The 18024-nt window shown below is 34.1% G+C and overlaps 1 protein-coding gene across 1 annotated transcript in view; it reads left to right on the forward strand.

The window, feature by feature from the left end:
- Nucleotides 1–208: 208 nt before the first annotated feature.
- Nucleotides 209–18024, forward strand: part of LOC149419195 (uncharacterized) — a 29266-nt gene continuing 11450 nt past the window's right edge. The window contains exons 1-4 of the mRNA XM_089637732.1: nucleotides 209–446; nucleotides 12250–12456; nucleotides 12914–13068; nucleotides 15781–15934. Of these exons, the coding sequence (XP_089493858.1) occupies nucleotides 12268–12456; nucleotides 12914–13068; nucleotides 15781–15934 (498 nt within the window). The 5' untranslated portion in view covers nucleotides 209–446; nucleotides 12250–12267. The remainder of the gene's footprint in view (nucleotides 447–12249; nucleotides 12457–12913; nucleotides 13069–15780; nucleotides 15935–18024) is intronic.

Consider the following 18024-nt stretch of genomic DNA (forward strand, 5'->3'; position numbering starts at 1 on the left):
TAAACTCTATTATAAAAATATTAATTTTGTCGAGTGTGTGTATTTACTTCCTGTTTTTAGTGGTAAGTATATTTTTGCGGTTTCTAATGCCTTTCTTTAATCTGCGATCTAAATTTGTGGAACAGACAACATAAGATAACACGAAATAATTCTCCTGTTCGTGTGAAATGTTCTCGTCAGCGATCGATTGAAAGCGCGCGCACACACAACGAAAACCATTTTTATATCGTGAAAGTGTCCTCGGTTAAAACACCATCGGTTCTGCCATAAAAATACTAATTTCAAATAGAAATGAATGAATAACCTGTTGATTTTCATCTAATGACTGTTTAACTATAGTGATGTGCATAATAATATAGAGTTTATAATAAAGTGGCGATACCTTCGACAGCTGGAAAACGAAATGTTTATACAAGGAAATCAGTACAAGTAAATAACAAAGAATCGTAAGTAATATTTCTCGCTTATGAATGAGAGCTTTTTATTTTAGTTAATTTTATATTTTAACACAGATTATATTAACAATATTACATCATGTAACTTGTTTAATTTAGGGAGCCAATAAATTAATGTTTTCACTCTTCGTCTGCAAATACCTAATACATAATGTTTTTTTTTAATTGTTCGTTTTCGTGTTTCAGAACAAAGTAACAAACAGTTAATTAAATATATGTATATTATATTGTTTCCTTGAGCTGGCACTGAACAAGTGACCCAAATTCAAAACAATGTCATCTCAGTCATAAATACGGCCTATTATGCATAAATATATTTTAGCAACTGTTTATTTTAGCATTGAAAAATACGTGTAAGCACTGGGCCATGAAATAATTATCATTGTTTAAATAGACTTTCTGACGTTATGTTTACGGGTTTACATACATTTTTGTAATCATGTAAATGTGTTCTGTGAATCAGTGATCCCTAAGTTACATTCCACAGGAGTCGAAAGTGTGATAAAATTTCTTAAACTTGTTTTCATATATTATCTTTTATTTTATTTATGTTATCTAACTGGGATATAAAATAATGTTTGTAATTTTGTTTACGTACTTACCTATGTATGGTAAATATATTATACCAACTCGAATCTTGTCGGAATCTAACTATATAAGTTAGTTATTTGAAAACGGCGAAATAGTTAATCAAACAAAAAATAACGGTAATTATAGATTACAGTAGTCCCAGAGAGAGGTCGTACACACGCCATCGACGGTCATAATAATAATAATAATATTTGGATGATTTGTATACCGCCGTTATTGTGCAAAATCACCTCAAGGGCGCTGTACAAATATCAGAGATGTGCAAAATGGGTACCCAAAACCATTTGAAATGCAAAATGGAAATGGGTCAAAACTTTTCCATTTGAAAATGCAAAATGCAAAATGGGTTTTAGAAAAGCATTTCAAATGCAAAATGCAAAATACCTATTTTCAAAATGCATTGAAAATGCAAAATGGTTTCTCAGGTCAAACAATCAAAATAATTATAGAATTTTTAAACAATTTTGTCATTGGACATCAATGTAGAACAAACATATTACATGATGGTAAATCCAAAAACACCACGACTACAGATTATGAAACCACAAAAAATTTGCACGGGACTAATGTTGCCAACGTAAAAACATAGAAACTGCTATCTAACATTTAATATTACAGCGTCATGGCCCCATATTCAGTATTTTTTGTAATGGTATCACTCAATTGCCAGGGCTCCTACCAGGGAGCAACTTGACAAATGTAAATTATCTCTCATAGCGAGGTTGAGGACCGACTGATATTTGGGGCTTATGAAAAAAAGATGAGTGGAGATATTAGGAAGAAAGTTGCAAAAAAGCATTTAAAATGGAAAATGCACTGAGAAAAGCATTTAAAATGCAAAATGCAAAATGGTTTTTAGGAAAGCATTTAAAATGCAAAATGGAAAATACCCATTTTGCATTTTGCATTTTCATTTGAAATGGATTTATTTGAAATAAAGCACATCTCTGACAAATATATAATACATTTCTACAAATGTTGATATGTTTTATTAGTATTTATTTATATTTTGTACTGGCAGATAATATACAGTACCGTACTTACCTGGTAGGTAGGTAGGATCGTCCTCTTCCTTCTGAAACGTCTTGTATGAAAACGAAAAAGTCAGAAGATACTAGAACGATGGTGTCACGTACGTTCTCTCTCTGGGACTGACATAAAGATTTCAACAACAAAATTGATAGGTAGATACATTTGTTTATTCGTTGATGGCTAATATAACTCTGATTTGCAACCGTAGTGTAGCCCACATGAACTGTTCTTATAATTCGTGTCTCTTTATGGTGAGGTTATGATTTATTTCTAAGTACTAAAATCATTCTACACAAATTAAATTATTATTATATGTAATTTGTGTCTTCGTTTAGAATTTAGAATGTAAACATACTAATTTTAGTTGTCGGTGCATGCATGAAGCTAAATATTTATGCGTAATGCATGAATATCAAGTTCAACGAATTTTTAATTTTCAAAATTGGAACTGATAAGTATTAAATCGTATTAAACAAACGATAAAATAGATACAATAATTAATAATAATAATTCTGTATTTGAATAGTGTTTTTAAAGTTTACTTACAGCGTTCGTTCGAATAGTAGATGATAATAATATTTACTATTCTACTATTTAAAATCTACTAATCGAACGAACACTAAAGTTTTTTTTTTAAGTTTACTAACGGTGTAAATATTATTATTAACTTTAAAAACACCACTCAAATACAGTATAATTATTATTTATTATTCAAATAAAAACACCATCTTTTAACTTATTTTTTTTAAATACCTGGCTTTATGAATTAAATGAAATATGTGTGGATTTCTACAGAGAAACGAATATTTAGGTAGGTACCTTCAGAATAATAATCGTGGTCTTCATTTTGATTTATAAAAGTCCTAATAATATTTAGTGTGAAACTTGATTAAGTTAAAACTGGTCGGTAGATACTCGCGCTTTAACAATGTTTTTTAATGGCGTTCATCTTTACAGAGGAAGCAAAATGAAAATAAATTATCTGCGCTGTTTATGAATGCCACGAAAAGTATAAAATGTTAACCTTTTTGTTATTTATTTTGTCTTTCACCCATTAAGGTGTTGGCCCTACAAAATTAACATTTTTTTCATAAAACTAGTCACATTTTGATTAAAAAACAAAACTATGAAACGGAGGCTGGGGGTTATCCTTGGGAGATATACATATATCTTCGCGGACTTTACTATAGACCTTTATAAGATATATACAATTCCGTGGTACATTATTTTGTTTTATATCTTAAGGTTTAGCCAGCGTTAGCAATGTAAGCGCCCGAAAATATTTTTTTACGACTGGATTACAAAAAATCGACTTTTCTCTACTTTCTTTTAACATAATATACATGTATTATATGCAGAGATGTGCTTTATTTCAAATAAATCCATTTCAAATGGAAATGCAAAATGGGTATTTTCCATTTTAAATGCTTTTCTAAAAACCATTTTGCATTTTAAATGCTTTTCTCAATGCATTTTCCATTAATGCTTTTTTGCAACATTCTTCCTACTATCTCCACTCATCTTTTTTTCATAAGCCGCAAATATCCTCGCTATGAGAGATAATTTACATTTGTCAAGTTGCTTCCTGGTAGGAGCCCTGGCAATTCGAATCAGTATTTTTGTAAGAGATACCGTTACAAAAAATACTGATTCAAATAGGTACTAAACATAGGGCCACGACGCTGTAATATTGAATGTTAGATAGCAGTTTCTATGTTTTTACGTTGGCAACATTAGTCCCGCGCAAATTTTTTGTGGTTTCATAACTGTAGTAGTGGTGTTTTTGGATTTACCATCATGTAATATGTTTGTTCTACATTGATGTCCATTATTAAATGACAATTTTTTTAAAATATTCTATAATTATTTTAATTGTTTGACCTGAGATACCATTTTGCATTTTCAATGAATTTTGAAAATGGGTATTTTGCATTTTGCATTTGAAATGCTTTTCTAAAACCCATTTTGCATTTTGCATTTTCAAATGGAAAATTTTTGACCCATTTCCATTTTGCATTTCAAATGGTTTTGGGTACCCATTTTGCACATCTCTGATTATATGTATATAAACCTTACGGAAGAAATTCTCTAAATGATAGTGAAAACCCTGTCAAAATCTGTTGCATGGTTTAGAAGAACTAAGTGCAAAAAAGACAGATGCAGATAGCGACTTTATTTTATAATATTTAATTAACGATACAGCAAATGAGTGTATCTAAATATGAAAATGATTTTATAACATAAACATAACATACCATTCTAACATAAATAGTACAGAGCTGATAATAATAGGTAATTATAAAAACCTATGCACAATAATAGTGGGCGTTTTTCGTTATTTAAAAGAACAGATGTTCCAAAATTAGTAGCATTCCTTTTAAAACACAGAACTATGAAATGAGGTAGAAAAATGTACAGATGATTATAGAACAGTGTCTTAAAATAAACAGTCAGAGTTGGGATTAGTGATCACAAAATTGTATTGTATAAGGTTCCTAAAAATAGGTACCTGAATAACTAAACACAATAGCATTGCAAGAACAGATGCTTTCAAATGAAAATGAAAGAAATTTGATTAGTGGTCAAACGTTAAGGCCATTTTTATAAATAAATTTTGCCTAAAAAGGTGAATTTCAGTGTTAAAAGTTAAAACTAAGGGAGGGTATACTGGCAGGGAATTCCAAGTATTACCAATTTATGCATTGTTTGGAAATTGGTTATTGTTAGTACAATCACAGTAAGGCGAACTGACTATGTGGAACCTGGCAATATGGCTAAGAAAACAAGTGTGACTCCGTCGCATTCGGGTTATGGAAGAAATACAAGATTAACTTGTTGTGGCGCTTATATATTGTGATCGTGGTTCGTGGTTCGAGGATCATTAAAAAATCATCGAACGGTTCACAGGTACAGCTCGGCGCGGTTCGGATCGCATGTTTACTTGCCGTTAGAGAAAACGTGTTGGAGACGCATATTGTACAAATAATATGTATTGTCTTCACGAACAATTAATCCTTAGGAAAAAATATTATAACGCATATCCGACAAGAACTATAGGAATAACTTACTTTATGGTGTTACCTCTTGAATGTTTGATTTTTTTTTTTAATTATTGATTCTAAACTTCATCAGTGAAGCTTTTTTAAATTAGCGTTATTAAGGATGGGTTGTTTCACAGGATTTGAACAATTCATCAAATTTCAACGTTCATTTTCGGGTTCTGTCATATTCAAGTTCTGTTATTATAGCCTAGTTACTTCTTGACAGAACTTAAATAATAACAGAACTTTAAAAAATCTTTCACACAACTTGAAAATTAGCTTTGATATTTGAAGAATTGTTCAAATTCTCGGAAACAACCCGTCCTAAGAAAAAAAAATTGTTGTTTTATGGAAACACGATTTTTAGCATTGAATTATTTTTATTATATTTAATTTACTTATTTTTTTCATAACCTAATTATTATTATTATTATATTCGACCATCATAATACTGACGAGGGATTAGTTTGGTGGGTCATTTAATAATTGATAAATAATGCTCCAGATTGATGGATTTCGGATTGGTGTGAGATTTAATGGTAATTATTTCACGTTTAAAAATATTCTTATACACCGATTTGAACAAAAACTGAAATCGCCAAATCACACTATACGTTCCGACTTCTAAGCCCGCAGATTGGCATCATGAAATTGATTTTCAGTTCAGGAAAGAATATCGGTAAGGAAAAATTGAACTTATGTGCACTTTGCACACTCGGCACATTGGTAAATGCGGCCCTGTTCTAAATACCCACACTCAGGGCCGGGCCCTATGCGGGCGCAATTGGAGCAGTCCACTCCAAGCGCCGAATTGTCAAGGCAACAAGGCGCTGTAACACCGAACATTCCTAACGCATCGGCCTTGAGATTATTTTTCCCAAAATGGCGCCACACAAAAATACAAATCACCCGAATATTATTGATAACAGTGATCACCTACCTAGGCGTCCACTAGTTTTAACGAGGGGCGTCAAAATTTTACTCGCGCCAGGCGTCAATTGCCTCAGGGCTGGCCCTGACTATACGAATTACGTAATGTAGAATGTTTGTACATCCATTAACCGAACGTAATTACGATAAAAAGCTCCCAGCTGCAGTATTATCGCTTTTCCCATCTCACTCGTCAATAAACGAATAAACGCCCCCTCAACTTTAATTACCCAATATTGTTCGTAAGCGGCCGGGGTGAATTGCAACACGCAGCCATTGTAAAATGGTAATTAAAAAAATATCTAATGACAGGTATTAAATTTTAAATATAATCACACTATTCGTAGAAGTCACTGACGTTTTTAATCTGTGGTATAAATCCATATTTTTGGATAGTTAGTCGCCTTGAAAAGCGATTATTAAAAACCTAAGTATAATTATTTTGGCACCATTTAGATTGGGTTATTTCAATCTCTGTACATCATTTGATAAACATGAAATCGGTTTATTCATAAACTTACCATAAAAACATGTACCTGGTAGCTGAGTTTGTGATCTTCTTGAAATTTTGATTAGGTGGTTAATACCAACAATATGGCGTCTAGTTTTCTTTTTTATTTATTTAATATCAACGGTATAAATATACCATAAACAATGATAACATGTCACAGTTAAAATCGTAGAAATATTTAAAAATAAGAATTACAAATATATGTGGCATTTGATTGTGAAATGACATTAGAGAGTAAGTAAGCAAGTAAACAAGAGATACAAGTACATAAGTTTCTATAGTGCAAATAAGGTAGAATTAGATTAAATTAATATTGATTGAAAAGATTTGATAGCATGACAGTTAATTGAATATTTTATATCTCCATGGGTCATGAAAACTGAAATTGCAAAATGAAAATAGTTACGTTGTTCTAGAAATGCTATACAAAGACGTGAATACGTTATGAAACCAGAACTCAATGTTCTAAAGCTGTTACTGCTTCCGCACACCGGTTTTCCGCTAGTGAAGATTATGTAGGTACTTAAATTTAGTACAAGCCGTAGGGGCGTACCGCTAATGTTTCCATTGTAACATCAACATTTCCCCCTTTCTCCTTCAGCCTCACAAGCACCCCAAATTAGGGATAGTCTCACTGGCTTCGGTCAGCAGGGAGCAGTTGGGACTCTTCTGCGGTATTCACAGTAAATACAACTGAGCTCTCAAAGACAGGACCATATTCACCACAATTTACGGCAGCTAATAAATTTTACCAAATTAAATAAGCCGCTTGTCATGTTTTGTCAATAATATTGAAAAAATTTCGAACAACCTACATTTTTCAATCAATAACTTTGCCTAGTTGAATTTAGTAGCAAGCGATGCAATTTTTCAATCAATAACTTTGCCTAGTTGAATTTAGTAGCAAGCGATGCAATTCATACATACCCGTGAACACCACAGGAAAAAATAAACGTTGAAGTTATGCAGGTATATTTTTATTATTAGGCCTAGTTGTTTAAGCTCGCGTCTCTCCCCGGTTCTCGGTCCGTCAGCGTTTAATCTAATTTTGATAACCATTAATCTTGATGAATTTGTTGCTCCATTCTGTGAAAAATATCCCCAAGGACTCTGTAATTATCAAATAAATTAACTTTAACTTTGGTCAAATGCTGACGGGCCGAGAATCGGCAGGACCAAGGGCGGGATCAAGTAGAAAACGTCAAAATGGCTTTGATTGACGATTTGATGAAAGTGTAAAATGTGACTGCAAGTAGGAGCTAGGTTCACATATTCTAGGAACCTTGAAATATTTGCTCTGAATTTTTTATCTTAGTAGGTACCTACCCAGTGGCGAAACTATAGGGTGGCAGGGCTGGCAAAATACCACGGGCCCCGCGGGGGCCTGGGCCCCGGCCGCCGTGGGGCCGCGAGCTCAGAAGTAACCTAACATTTAGCAAAATTTGGTAAAAAATATAAATTTTATATAAGTACATAAAATCAACTAAAGTAAAGCACTACTAAAGGTCATATAGGTAAAAAATTAAAATAAATTATTAAGATTCGCATGTCGTTTAATTTTAGAACGCATCCATTTGTTGTTGAATTTTTTGTCTCGGCAAATTGGCGGCGCGGGCGAGCTAGAGACGCTCGGGGTATTCCCGCATTTTGATAAGCAAGATCGATAACATCATTATTAATCTACTGAAATCGCTTTTCCTTCCAATCAATGAAATTGTTTCCAATTTGATTCTTTTTCTAAACACTCCTGAAATTTACCATTTGTGGCTGCCAAATTCGACATTGGTTAAAAGTTATTAAAGGTTATTTTTTCAATATACATTATGATAAAAACTTAAATTGCGTCAGTGAAATTATTGACCTAGGTATATTGTTCGATAGCAAACTAACGTTTGTGTATCATATTAATAACATTATCAATAAGGCTCTTAAGACTCTTGGATTTGTTTTGAGAGTTTCAAAAGACTTCAATAATTTAGGCACATTTATCATGTTGTACAAAACCTTTGTCAGATGTGTTGTTAAAAAAACTACATTATATCGACTTGAATTTGACTCCGTATATTATTCCAGTGCAGAGGTCTTCCTCGGGCGTCCCCTGCTTTATCTAACATTCACTGCAGTATATATACTGCATTGTAACTATTAAAAAACTACATTAAATCGACTCGTATGTACAAAGTGCGAGGAAATTAATTTAGATTTACCAACAAATAATATTATATTGTTAAAAGTTAAAGATATCTTTCGTTTCGGAATTCAACCAAACTTGTCGGACCAGTCTGTCACGAGCTTACGAGCGGCCCAATGCGTTTTCCCCCCGTAAAGTATATGCCGAAGCCTGATACGTATACGAGGGCGCAAGATATTTGGGGGATGCTTAAAATATTTTCAAAACTTTTCCTTTCTCGATGCAGTGATTTGCGCCCCATAATGCAATGCGTCCGTATCAGGCTAACGGGACCCACCCTGCCGATCGCCCCACTCAGCCTTCTGGAACAGGTTGTAATATTAAAATGGATATAGGAGTGGAGAATTAACGTATTATTCTCACGGTTTCGAAATAACACGGTTTCGAAATAACATGGTTTCGAAATAACACGGTGCTACATTCCTTGACGTCATACCAAATGTGCGTAAACGGATTCGTCTATTATCCCGCGTTTTGTTACGATTTTCAAGTTTAGTCATTTTTAAAAGAAAATTATGATACAATAATGAATTTTATCTTTTGATTTCCTTAATTTATTTTTATACGGGTATAGTTTTATAGAATACTTTTTTACACGGTGTTGCGTGGAACAAATCACCGTGTAAAAAGGAAATCTAGTGTAATTTTGCATTAATTAAAATTAGGGATTATTTTTTTAGTTTAGGGGGTTTATTTTGTATTTATCTTTAAGATTTTACGTTCACGCTATCTTACATCAACGCTATGCGACGCTTATCCTTTCTTGGATAGTCTATATATTTATGTAGAAAACGGAACTCACCCCCATAGACAGGACCGCATAGAGGCCGGTTCAGGGGGGTATAAATCACCAGGCCGACAGGGCCCTGGGTTTGTGAAGGGGCTCAAGCAATCGGGGTACTTATCAAATATAAAATAAAGCGCGCTAAAGATGTTTTTGTCATGAAAACGGCGCTGTACAAATTATACAAGGTACATATGATTATGCAGTGGCAGATTTAAAGATATACTGTAATAGCTACGCCGCAAGATATTGCTCTGTAATAACCTGATTCCTTTGCATTCCAGCGTTGTTTTATATGAAATACTTATTCGATTGCAATTTTTTACGGAAGTGACAGTCTGAAATGTAAATCCATCGATTATTTTGAAACAATTTGTGACGAATCCCTTCAGCATGTTGATTTAGGACTAAAACTGAATTCTGAACTACGATATATTTATATAAAAAAACTTTTAACTGTCCGTGATTTAAAAAAAAATGTCACTGCCTATTGATGTTGCTGCAAAAAAATCTTCCACCCAACAGAAAAAAACAAGCAGTCAGACAGATAGACAAACAAACAAATAAATAAATAAAAACATCGGGAATAGGTAGTAAAACCTTAAATTGTAATATTTAATCATTGAAGACAATATTAGCAACTCTCAAACGAAATTTTGAAACAGAAAAATATAAAAGTAAAAATGAAGATGATGTTGATAGTTCTTAGTCGAAGTATGGATACAGTTAAAAATGACCTAAGGAAATGTGGCCAGATTAGCTCAGTGGTAAGAGCAAAGCCCCGACAAGGCTGAGGTCCTGGGTTCAATTCTTTTTTCTTAAAGTTTTTCTGTTTTAAATTTTCGTCTGAGAGTTGCTAATATTTGATTACGCACTGTCGTACAAACATAAGTCACTATCGGCAGTCATAAATCAACCGCCTTGCCGATAACAACCTTAAATAGGATAGTCCATAATGTTGGTAAACTGCATTCTGGTGCATTGAATTTTTGTTGAAAGTCGAGTTGCCATGCACAATTGAATACTGCCGACGCGTACAGTTCGTATTTATAGGTCGATCATTGAAACTCTCCATACCAAAAATAATTACTTGCAAAAATGGTAGGTATCATGTGCCGTATATTTTTAAGTGATGTGTAAATATGAAAAATCCTACTACTTTTCCTAATAATCTTATTTTAAAATTCTGAGTTGCGGGGAAATCAATCTCCATGTATCATGAACTGAGATGAGGTAAGTACCTGAGGGATGGTTTTTTTCTACCCGATGAGTGGGCTGCCTATCGCAACTTATAGGGCTGAAATACTATCTTTTTGTATATTTTTTTTTCTCTGTAGGTATTTACATATATATTTTTTTTATTTTTAAAATTTAATTTAAAAATAAATAAAGGTTTTTTATTTTTATTTTGTGACTTAATACTATATTTTTGTATATTTGGTTGCTATGTAGTTTTTTTATTTGAGTCCACTCATCAAGGGGGGAATGTAATAGAGACTGGACACTGGACATAGGAAGTTTCGAATAGAAGGATTTGGCTAATTCTACCATGTGGGTTTTCAGTGGGGGGATTTTCGTGCCTGAATTTATGATGTTATTTCGGACAAACCATTGGCTTTTGGTGTATCTTCTAAGTGTGGCATTCTGGAATGATGCAAGACGATTTGTGTTCCCCGTGCCCCATGTAGGTGAGGCATGACCCTACGCCCGTATTATGTACAGAGATGTGCTTTATTTCAAATAAATCCATTTCAAATGGAAATGCAAAATGCAAAATGGGTATTTTCCATTTTGCATTTTAAATGCTTTTCTAAAAACCATTTTGCATTTTGCATTTTAAATGCTTTTCTCAATGCATTTTCCATTTTAAATGCTTTTTTGCAACATTCTTCCTACTATCTCCACTCATCTTTTTTCATAAGCCCCAAATATCAGTCGGTCCTCAACCTCGCTATGAGAGATAATTTACATTTGTCAAGTTGCTCCCTGGTAGGAGCCCTGGCAATTGAGTTATACCATTACAAAAAATACTGATTCAAATACTGAACATGTGGCCATGACGCTGTAATATTAAATGTTAGATAGCAGTTTCTATTTTTTTACGTTGGCAACAGTAGTCCCGCGCAAAATTGTGGTTTCATAATCTGTAGTCGTGGTGTTTTTGGATTTACCATCATGTAATATGTTTGTTCTACATTTATGTCCATTATTAAATGACAAAATGGTTTAAAAATTCTATAATTATTTTAATTGTTTGACCTGAGAAACCATTTTGCATTTTCAATGCATTTTGAAAATAGGTATTTTGCATTTTGCATTTGAAATGCTTTTCTAAAAACCATTTTGCATTTTGCATTTTCAAATGGAAAAGTTTTGACCCATTTCCATTTTGCATTTCAAATGGTTTTGGGTACCCATTTTGCACATCTCTGATTATGTATATTATATTCACAGTGCCGGATTTGGGGGGGGGGGATAAATGAGGCAAGCGCCCCTGGGTGACGCATCTCGGGGCGGCAAAATGGATCTTGCATTTTATCAAAGGTCTACAAAATAAAATTAAACTACTGGGGGTGGGAACGTGAGCATGAGTATTAAAAAAAACATCGCTTTTTCTTCTAGCTAGGACAACCACTAAAACCGCGGACATTGCTTGAATTGAAAAGAAAAAGATACACGGCGCAGAATAAAGATGATTTATATTGTTTTTGCAGGTCACCGGTTATGGGGCGATGGGCGCGCGAGGTGCGGGAAGCCGCGCGCGCGCACGGGAGCGTGCCCGAGCCAGCTTCTTCATCGTGGTCATGTTCTTCGGCGTGTTCGGGCTCATCGTGTTCACAGAGCTGCTGCTCGTGCAGCCTGCCGTGCCCAAGTCCCCGCCCATCACTGGCCGGGACAGGCCGGACTATGAGCAGTTCCAGGTGAGCTAGCCCACCAAACTGTAAACACCTTATTCCGTGATTAAACCTCAGGGTGACAATGTTCTTTGCTGGCTCAAGTCCCTAGATATTCGTCGCCAATCCTCTGGATCCTCGGACCATGAGCAGTTCCAGGTGAGCCAGCCGTAGCACAGACATAGCGCTAGCGGTGAAAGGGGAGCCCCCTTCGACCCTGATCTTCCGCTCTCTTGTGGCCCTGTCGGCTGGACTGAGCTACTTAGTCGTTAGTCCCCAGGCGTCTTCAGAAGTCTCTCCTGCACTATCTCACCGTCTTCACAGGGGGTTCATATTTGGCACTGTGCCGCCGAACGAACTTACTGTTTAGTTTTTCGCACCATTTTTAAAAGTGAAACTATGCAGATCATTTTTTTTTACACTCTACACTCCGTAGTTACGGGTAGTTTGAATATATTTAATAATACTTGTATCTCCATTGCAGGCGGAAGATTATTTAGGAGTCCGCGTGGGTACGGGCGGGAAGGGAACCAAGGCGCGCCGGGGCGTGTACCCTGCCCCCGAGGAGAAGCTGCCCCCGCCCCTAGCCACCAACACCACCCCCCCAGACGCCATGTGGCAGCCTGTTGGGGGCACGAGGTAATTATCAAAGTGGCCTATAACCTGCTGACGGTTCCATAACAAAACAGAACAGAACATATTATAAAAAAGGTGAAGGGAAAAGAAATCTAACCTAACCAATTATTTTATCTTGTTGCTTCATCACTCTTATGTTTTATCCGGTTACAAATTAAAAAAAATGTATATAATAGTACTTACCTAAATGCATAGACAATTAATAGAAACAAGGAAGATTTGACGTGGAATAATGCTGGATGTCGCCGAGCTACGACTAAACTGCACGGACTGTTAAAGTAGCGGACCCAATGAAAGTTAGCTTTTGGCTTGTAGTATGAATAAACAATGTTGTCGACACTTTTGTGCGCGTGGTTTTATACTATAATAATGATTATATTATTTGTATTGCCACGTTTTCGTGAGAAAATCACCTCAAGGGCGCTTGAACTAATAATGGGTCATGGCCCATCTCCCTTGTTTCTATGAATACATTATAAAACGATTAAGCAAAAAAAATACTCAACTTCAATAAATAATAGAGGTTGAATTGTGGGTAAGCAGGTACCTATAATAATATGGCCAGAGATGTGCTTTATTTCAAATAGATCCATTTCAAATGGAAATGCAAAATGGGTATTTTCCATTTTGCATTTTAAATGCTTTTCTAAAAACCATTTTGCATTTTAAATGCTTTTCTAAAAACCATTTTGCATTTTAAATGCTTTTATTAATGCATTTCCCATTTTAGATGCTTTTTGCAACATTCTTCCTACTATCTCCACTCATCTTTTTTTCAAAGCCCCAAATATCAGTCGGTCCTCAACCTCGCTATGGGGCCGTTCTAGTATTATGTAAGCACTATAGGGGGGCAGGGGGGTCTTTGCTTTGCTTATTTTTGATGACATGGGGGGGTGGGGGGGTCGAGATAGTGATTACGTCAGCACTGCTCAGCAGTAGTTATTTTTTTTTACACATTGGCAACCCACACATTGTCTATGTTTGAAAACCGAATACATATTCGGGGATTCCCACCGTGTCAATAAAGTTTGTTTAAATGAATATTATGTGCATTAAAGTCCTCTATCCTAAGTCTATTTTATAAGTGCTGCTTATGAATCAATAAAAAAACAGAATATATTAACAGAAAAATGCATATAGGTTCCAATTTTTACGTAAGCATGGGAGGGGGGGTAAGAGCTTTGCTTACTTTTGGTGACAAGGGGGAAGAGGGGGTAAATAATTGTAATAAATCTGCTTACTTAATACTTGAACGGCCCCTATGAGAGATAATTTACATTTGTTAAGTTGCTTCCTGGTAGGAGCCCTGGCAATTGAGTGATACCATTACAAAAAATACTGATTAAAATACTGAACACGGGGCCATGACGCTGTAATATTAAATGTTAGATAGCAGTTTCTATGTTTTTACGTTGGCAACATTAGTCCCGTAGATTTACCATCATGTAATATGTTTGTTCTACATTGATGTCCATTATTAAATGACAAAATTGTTTAAAAATTCCATATTTATTTTGATTGTTTGACCTGAGGAGCCATTTTGCATTTTCAATGCATTTTGAAAATAGGTATTTTGCATTTTGCATTTGAAATGCTTTTCTAAAAACCATTTTGCATTTTGCATTTTCAAAGGAAAAGTTTTGACCCATTTCCATTTTGCATTTCAAATGATTTTGAATATGGCATACCGTTTGCCTGATAACCCTGGGTAGATTTATAAATACCAAAAAGCATTTAAGCGGAAGATGAATGTAATGAATACAGGGTATAATGTGAATGTATGATAAATCGCTTGGTAGAAACACTAATAAAATAAATTATATACACGACGAAGCATTCCATTGGTCGATGCATAAAGGTTATCGCACGCATATCAATAATCAGCATCTTAACGGTATGGCCTCGCCTCGGGACAAGCTAGTGAAATGAGGTGAGGTGGCGCCAATCCGATGCTCAGCTGATATGTGTGCGATAATCGAGTGTACCTACTTCCTATTACCTTTCATTTAAAACCTACTCTGTAGAGAATAAGAATAAGACAAATTTTAGACAGTGCATGGGGCCGAGGAAGAAAGGGCCTTCAAATGGAACTGAGATTAAAAATTTTCTTACAGAAACCCAAACAAAAAACATTTCTGGTAGGGCAAATGAAAAGTTAGTTACTGCATTGACATTTGATGTGTATTTTTGATATTTTTTTCAAAGTTTGAAAACGTGGATAAGTACGTAACAATATTATCCAAGTATTTGATCGTAATAATATTAAATACTCAAACAACTTTTTTATTTAAATCTCCATAAGTTGTGCTAAAAGCTAGTGGTTAAGGAGGAACATAAAAATATATAAGTGTTATTTTATGATAATATAAAGAGTTAGGATTGTAATGATTAATGACTTGACAAACGATAAAATAATATGGAGGTAATATTGTGTCATACGAAATTAATTACATAAGTATATTAAAAATGCCCATAAAGATACCAAATGAACTACAAAATTGGAAAAGTGAGATATCCCAGACAGTAACCGAACAAAAAAAACAGTTACGAAACAGAACATCGTTAAATTATCAATTAGGCTGGGTTACGTTTGCATGTTAGGGTAGATTAGGTGTTTTTTTCCCAGACTTTTTCTTTTTTTGACTTCAATGTTCTGTCTCAGTCCACAATGTTAGGAAGTCAATCAAACCCTAACGGTTTTGTATTTATTTTCAGATATAAATTCCTGGTATACTCGGCCTTTTATGAGCGGCGCATTGGTCGAATAATACGCCTCATTGGAGCCACCAAGACCCGTGGGCCTGAGAGAGTTTGGTGTAGATTCTGGTACTCGGCCAATCACTCTACAACCGTTCCAGCAAAGGTTAAAGTAAGTACCTACCCAATAGAAACTTTTTTGGCTTACAATAATATGTTACATCTTACACTTTTGTATATTTTGTGAGAAACCACTGCCTCTATATAATAAAATCTCTTCACAACAGTAGTAAGTAGTAAAAAGTCACCAATAGATAAGTTAGTACAATTTTAACGACATAAGGAAGTACGCAAGTACATAAATAATATTATTCACATAAATTTCAAAATGCAAAGCGTGCAACAGTAATCAAAACTAACATCACATTTCAAATAAGCATTAAATTTCAATAAGTATCCAGCGAAGGTTAGATAATAACGTTTTTGTTTACTCCAAAACCCCAAACGAGGGGGGATTATTGGGACCTACTTGATCATGATCTATTTAAATATTATTTATTAAATAAATAAAATATTATATTAATTATTTTTTAACTTCCGATTTAGTTGTCCGGGTTAAATCTTCCCCAAAGGAAAAACTTAACCCTTCCACTCACTTTTCCACAAATGATCATCTAGTCAATCAACATTATGTAAGTGCATTATATAAGCAAAATAAATACAAAACAATACAAGAACAACACGTCAATTCACCAGAGATCAAATGGGAAAATAATTCACCGACTCCAGATATTTTCATATCAGAGGGTTCGGCTCGGTAGAACTTCTAACAGGGCCTATAAATCCTACTGATCCCTCAACATAAATATTTAAAAAATCTTTTGTTATCCTACATGTATTCAAAATGACCGACTTTTGCATCTTTATATATAATTTTTTTGATAGATCTAATACGCCTAAATTTTTAATTAGAGAGCTAGGTATAATGCCAGTAGCCGAAATAACGAATGGTAATATTTTTATAGTCTGAGAATGCCAAATTCTTTTTATTTCATTTCCTAAATCTGTGTATTTTCTTATTTTTTCACTAACAGATTTTTGAATATTACAGGAATTTGGAATAGCGACATCAATGATATAAGTTATTTTTTTAATTTTGTCATGTAAAACTATATCGGGTCTATTATGACTAATCGCTCGGTCTGTTAGTATAGTTTTATCATAGTATATTTTATAAAATTCGTTTTCTAAAAATGAATTTGGTTCGTATTCATAATATGGTACTACATTACGGCAGTCAATCAAGTTATGTTTAATTACCAAATTTTGGTGAATTATTTTTAAAACTTGATTGTGCCTAAATGTATACTCGGACGGTGCTAATATAGAACATCCCGATATAATATGTTCTATAGTTTCCGGAAAAGCCAAACATTTTCTACACAAATCATCAATTTGATTTGTATCTTTGATTATATGCTTTATTATTATATTAATTATTAATTCATATTCTTAAATTTATTTACATTTAACTGTGTATCTAATTTAGTAACTGCTATATTAGTCTATTTCATTATCTATACTTTTGTTATCATGCTATATAAATTTTGTTTATTTCTTACTAAATAAATAAAAACTTTCTATCTTTTCTTTACCTTATGTATACTGTAATGGCACTACTCCCCAAATCAAACACGAGAAACGGTTATTCTCTATTGCATTGGGTAGTTACGTTAAAAAGAAAACATTTTATTGTAGTTGGTTTTTAGAACCCCATATTTTTCTTCTGTAAATCTGTCATATGTATGTATTTCAAATAATTTTTTTTTTTTCATAGATTCTATGAAATACATTATACATAGAATAGACGAGATAGGAATGCGCCATTACTTAATCTAATAAGTACTATTTTATAATAATGCATTCAATTGAACACTCAATTTTTATATCTATCTGACTTAAAAAAACATCAACGTTATCTTATTTAATTTTGTTCATAACATAGTATTACACAATCTATAAAATATCTGAAAATACTCTCCTGCATAGCAAAATCAATTCATATTTCAGTTAGGTACTTGTAAGAGATGATATCACTACCACTCAGGGCCAGCCTTGAGCCCCAAATGGCGCCTTACGCTAGAAAAACCTCAATGGCGCTGTATAACGTGTTTGTATTATCAGCGCCTTAGCTCCTTAGATCCTTGGCTTCTTGGCGCCTTGGCACATTGGCAAGTCGGCGCCCAGAGTGGACTTTTCCAA

The sequence above is a fragment of the Hesperophylax consimilis genome, chromosome 12 (genome assembly GCF_061612785.1).
Source record: "Hesperophylax consimilis isolate HC1 chromosome 12, BYU_Hcon_1.0, whole genome shotgun sequence".
In the NCBI taxonomy this organism is placed as follows: domain Eukaryota; kingdom Metazoa; phylum Arthropoda; class Insecta; order Trichoptera; family Limnephilidae; genus Hesperophylax; species Hesperophylax consimilis.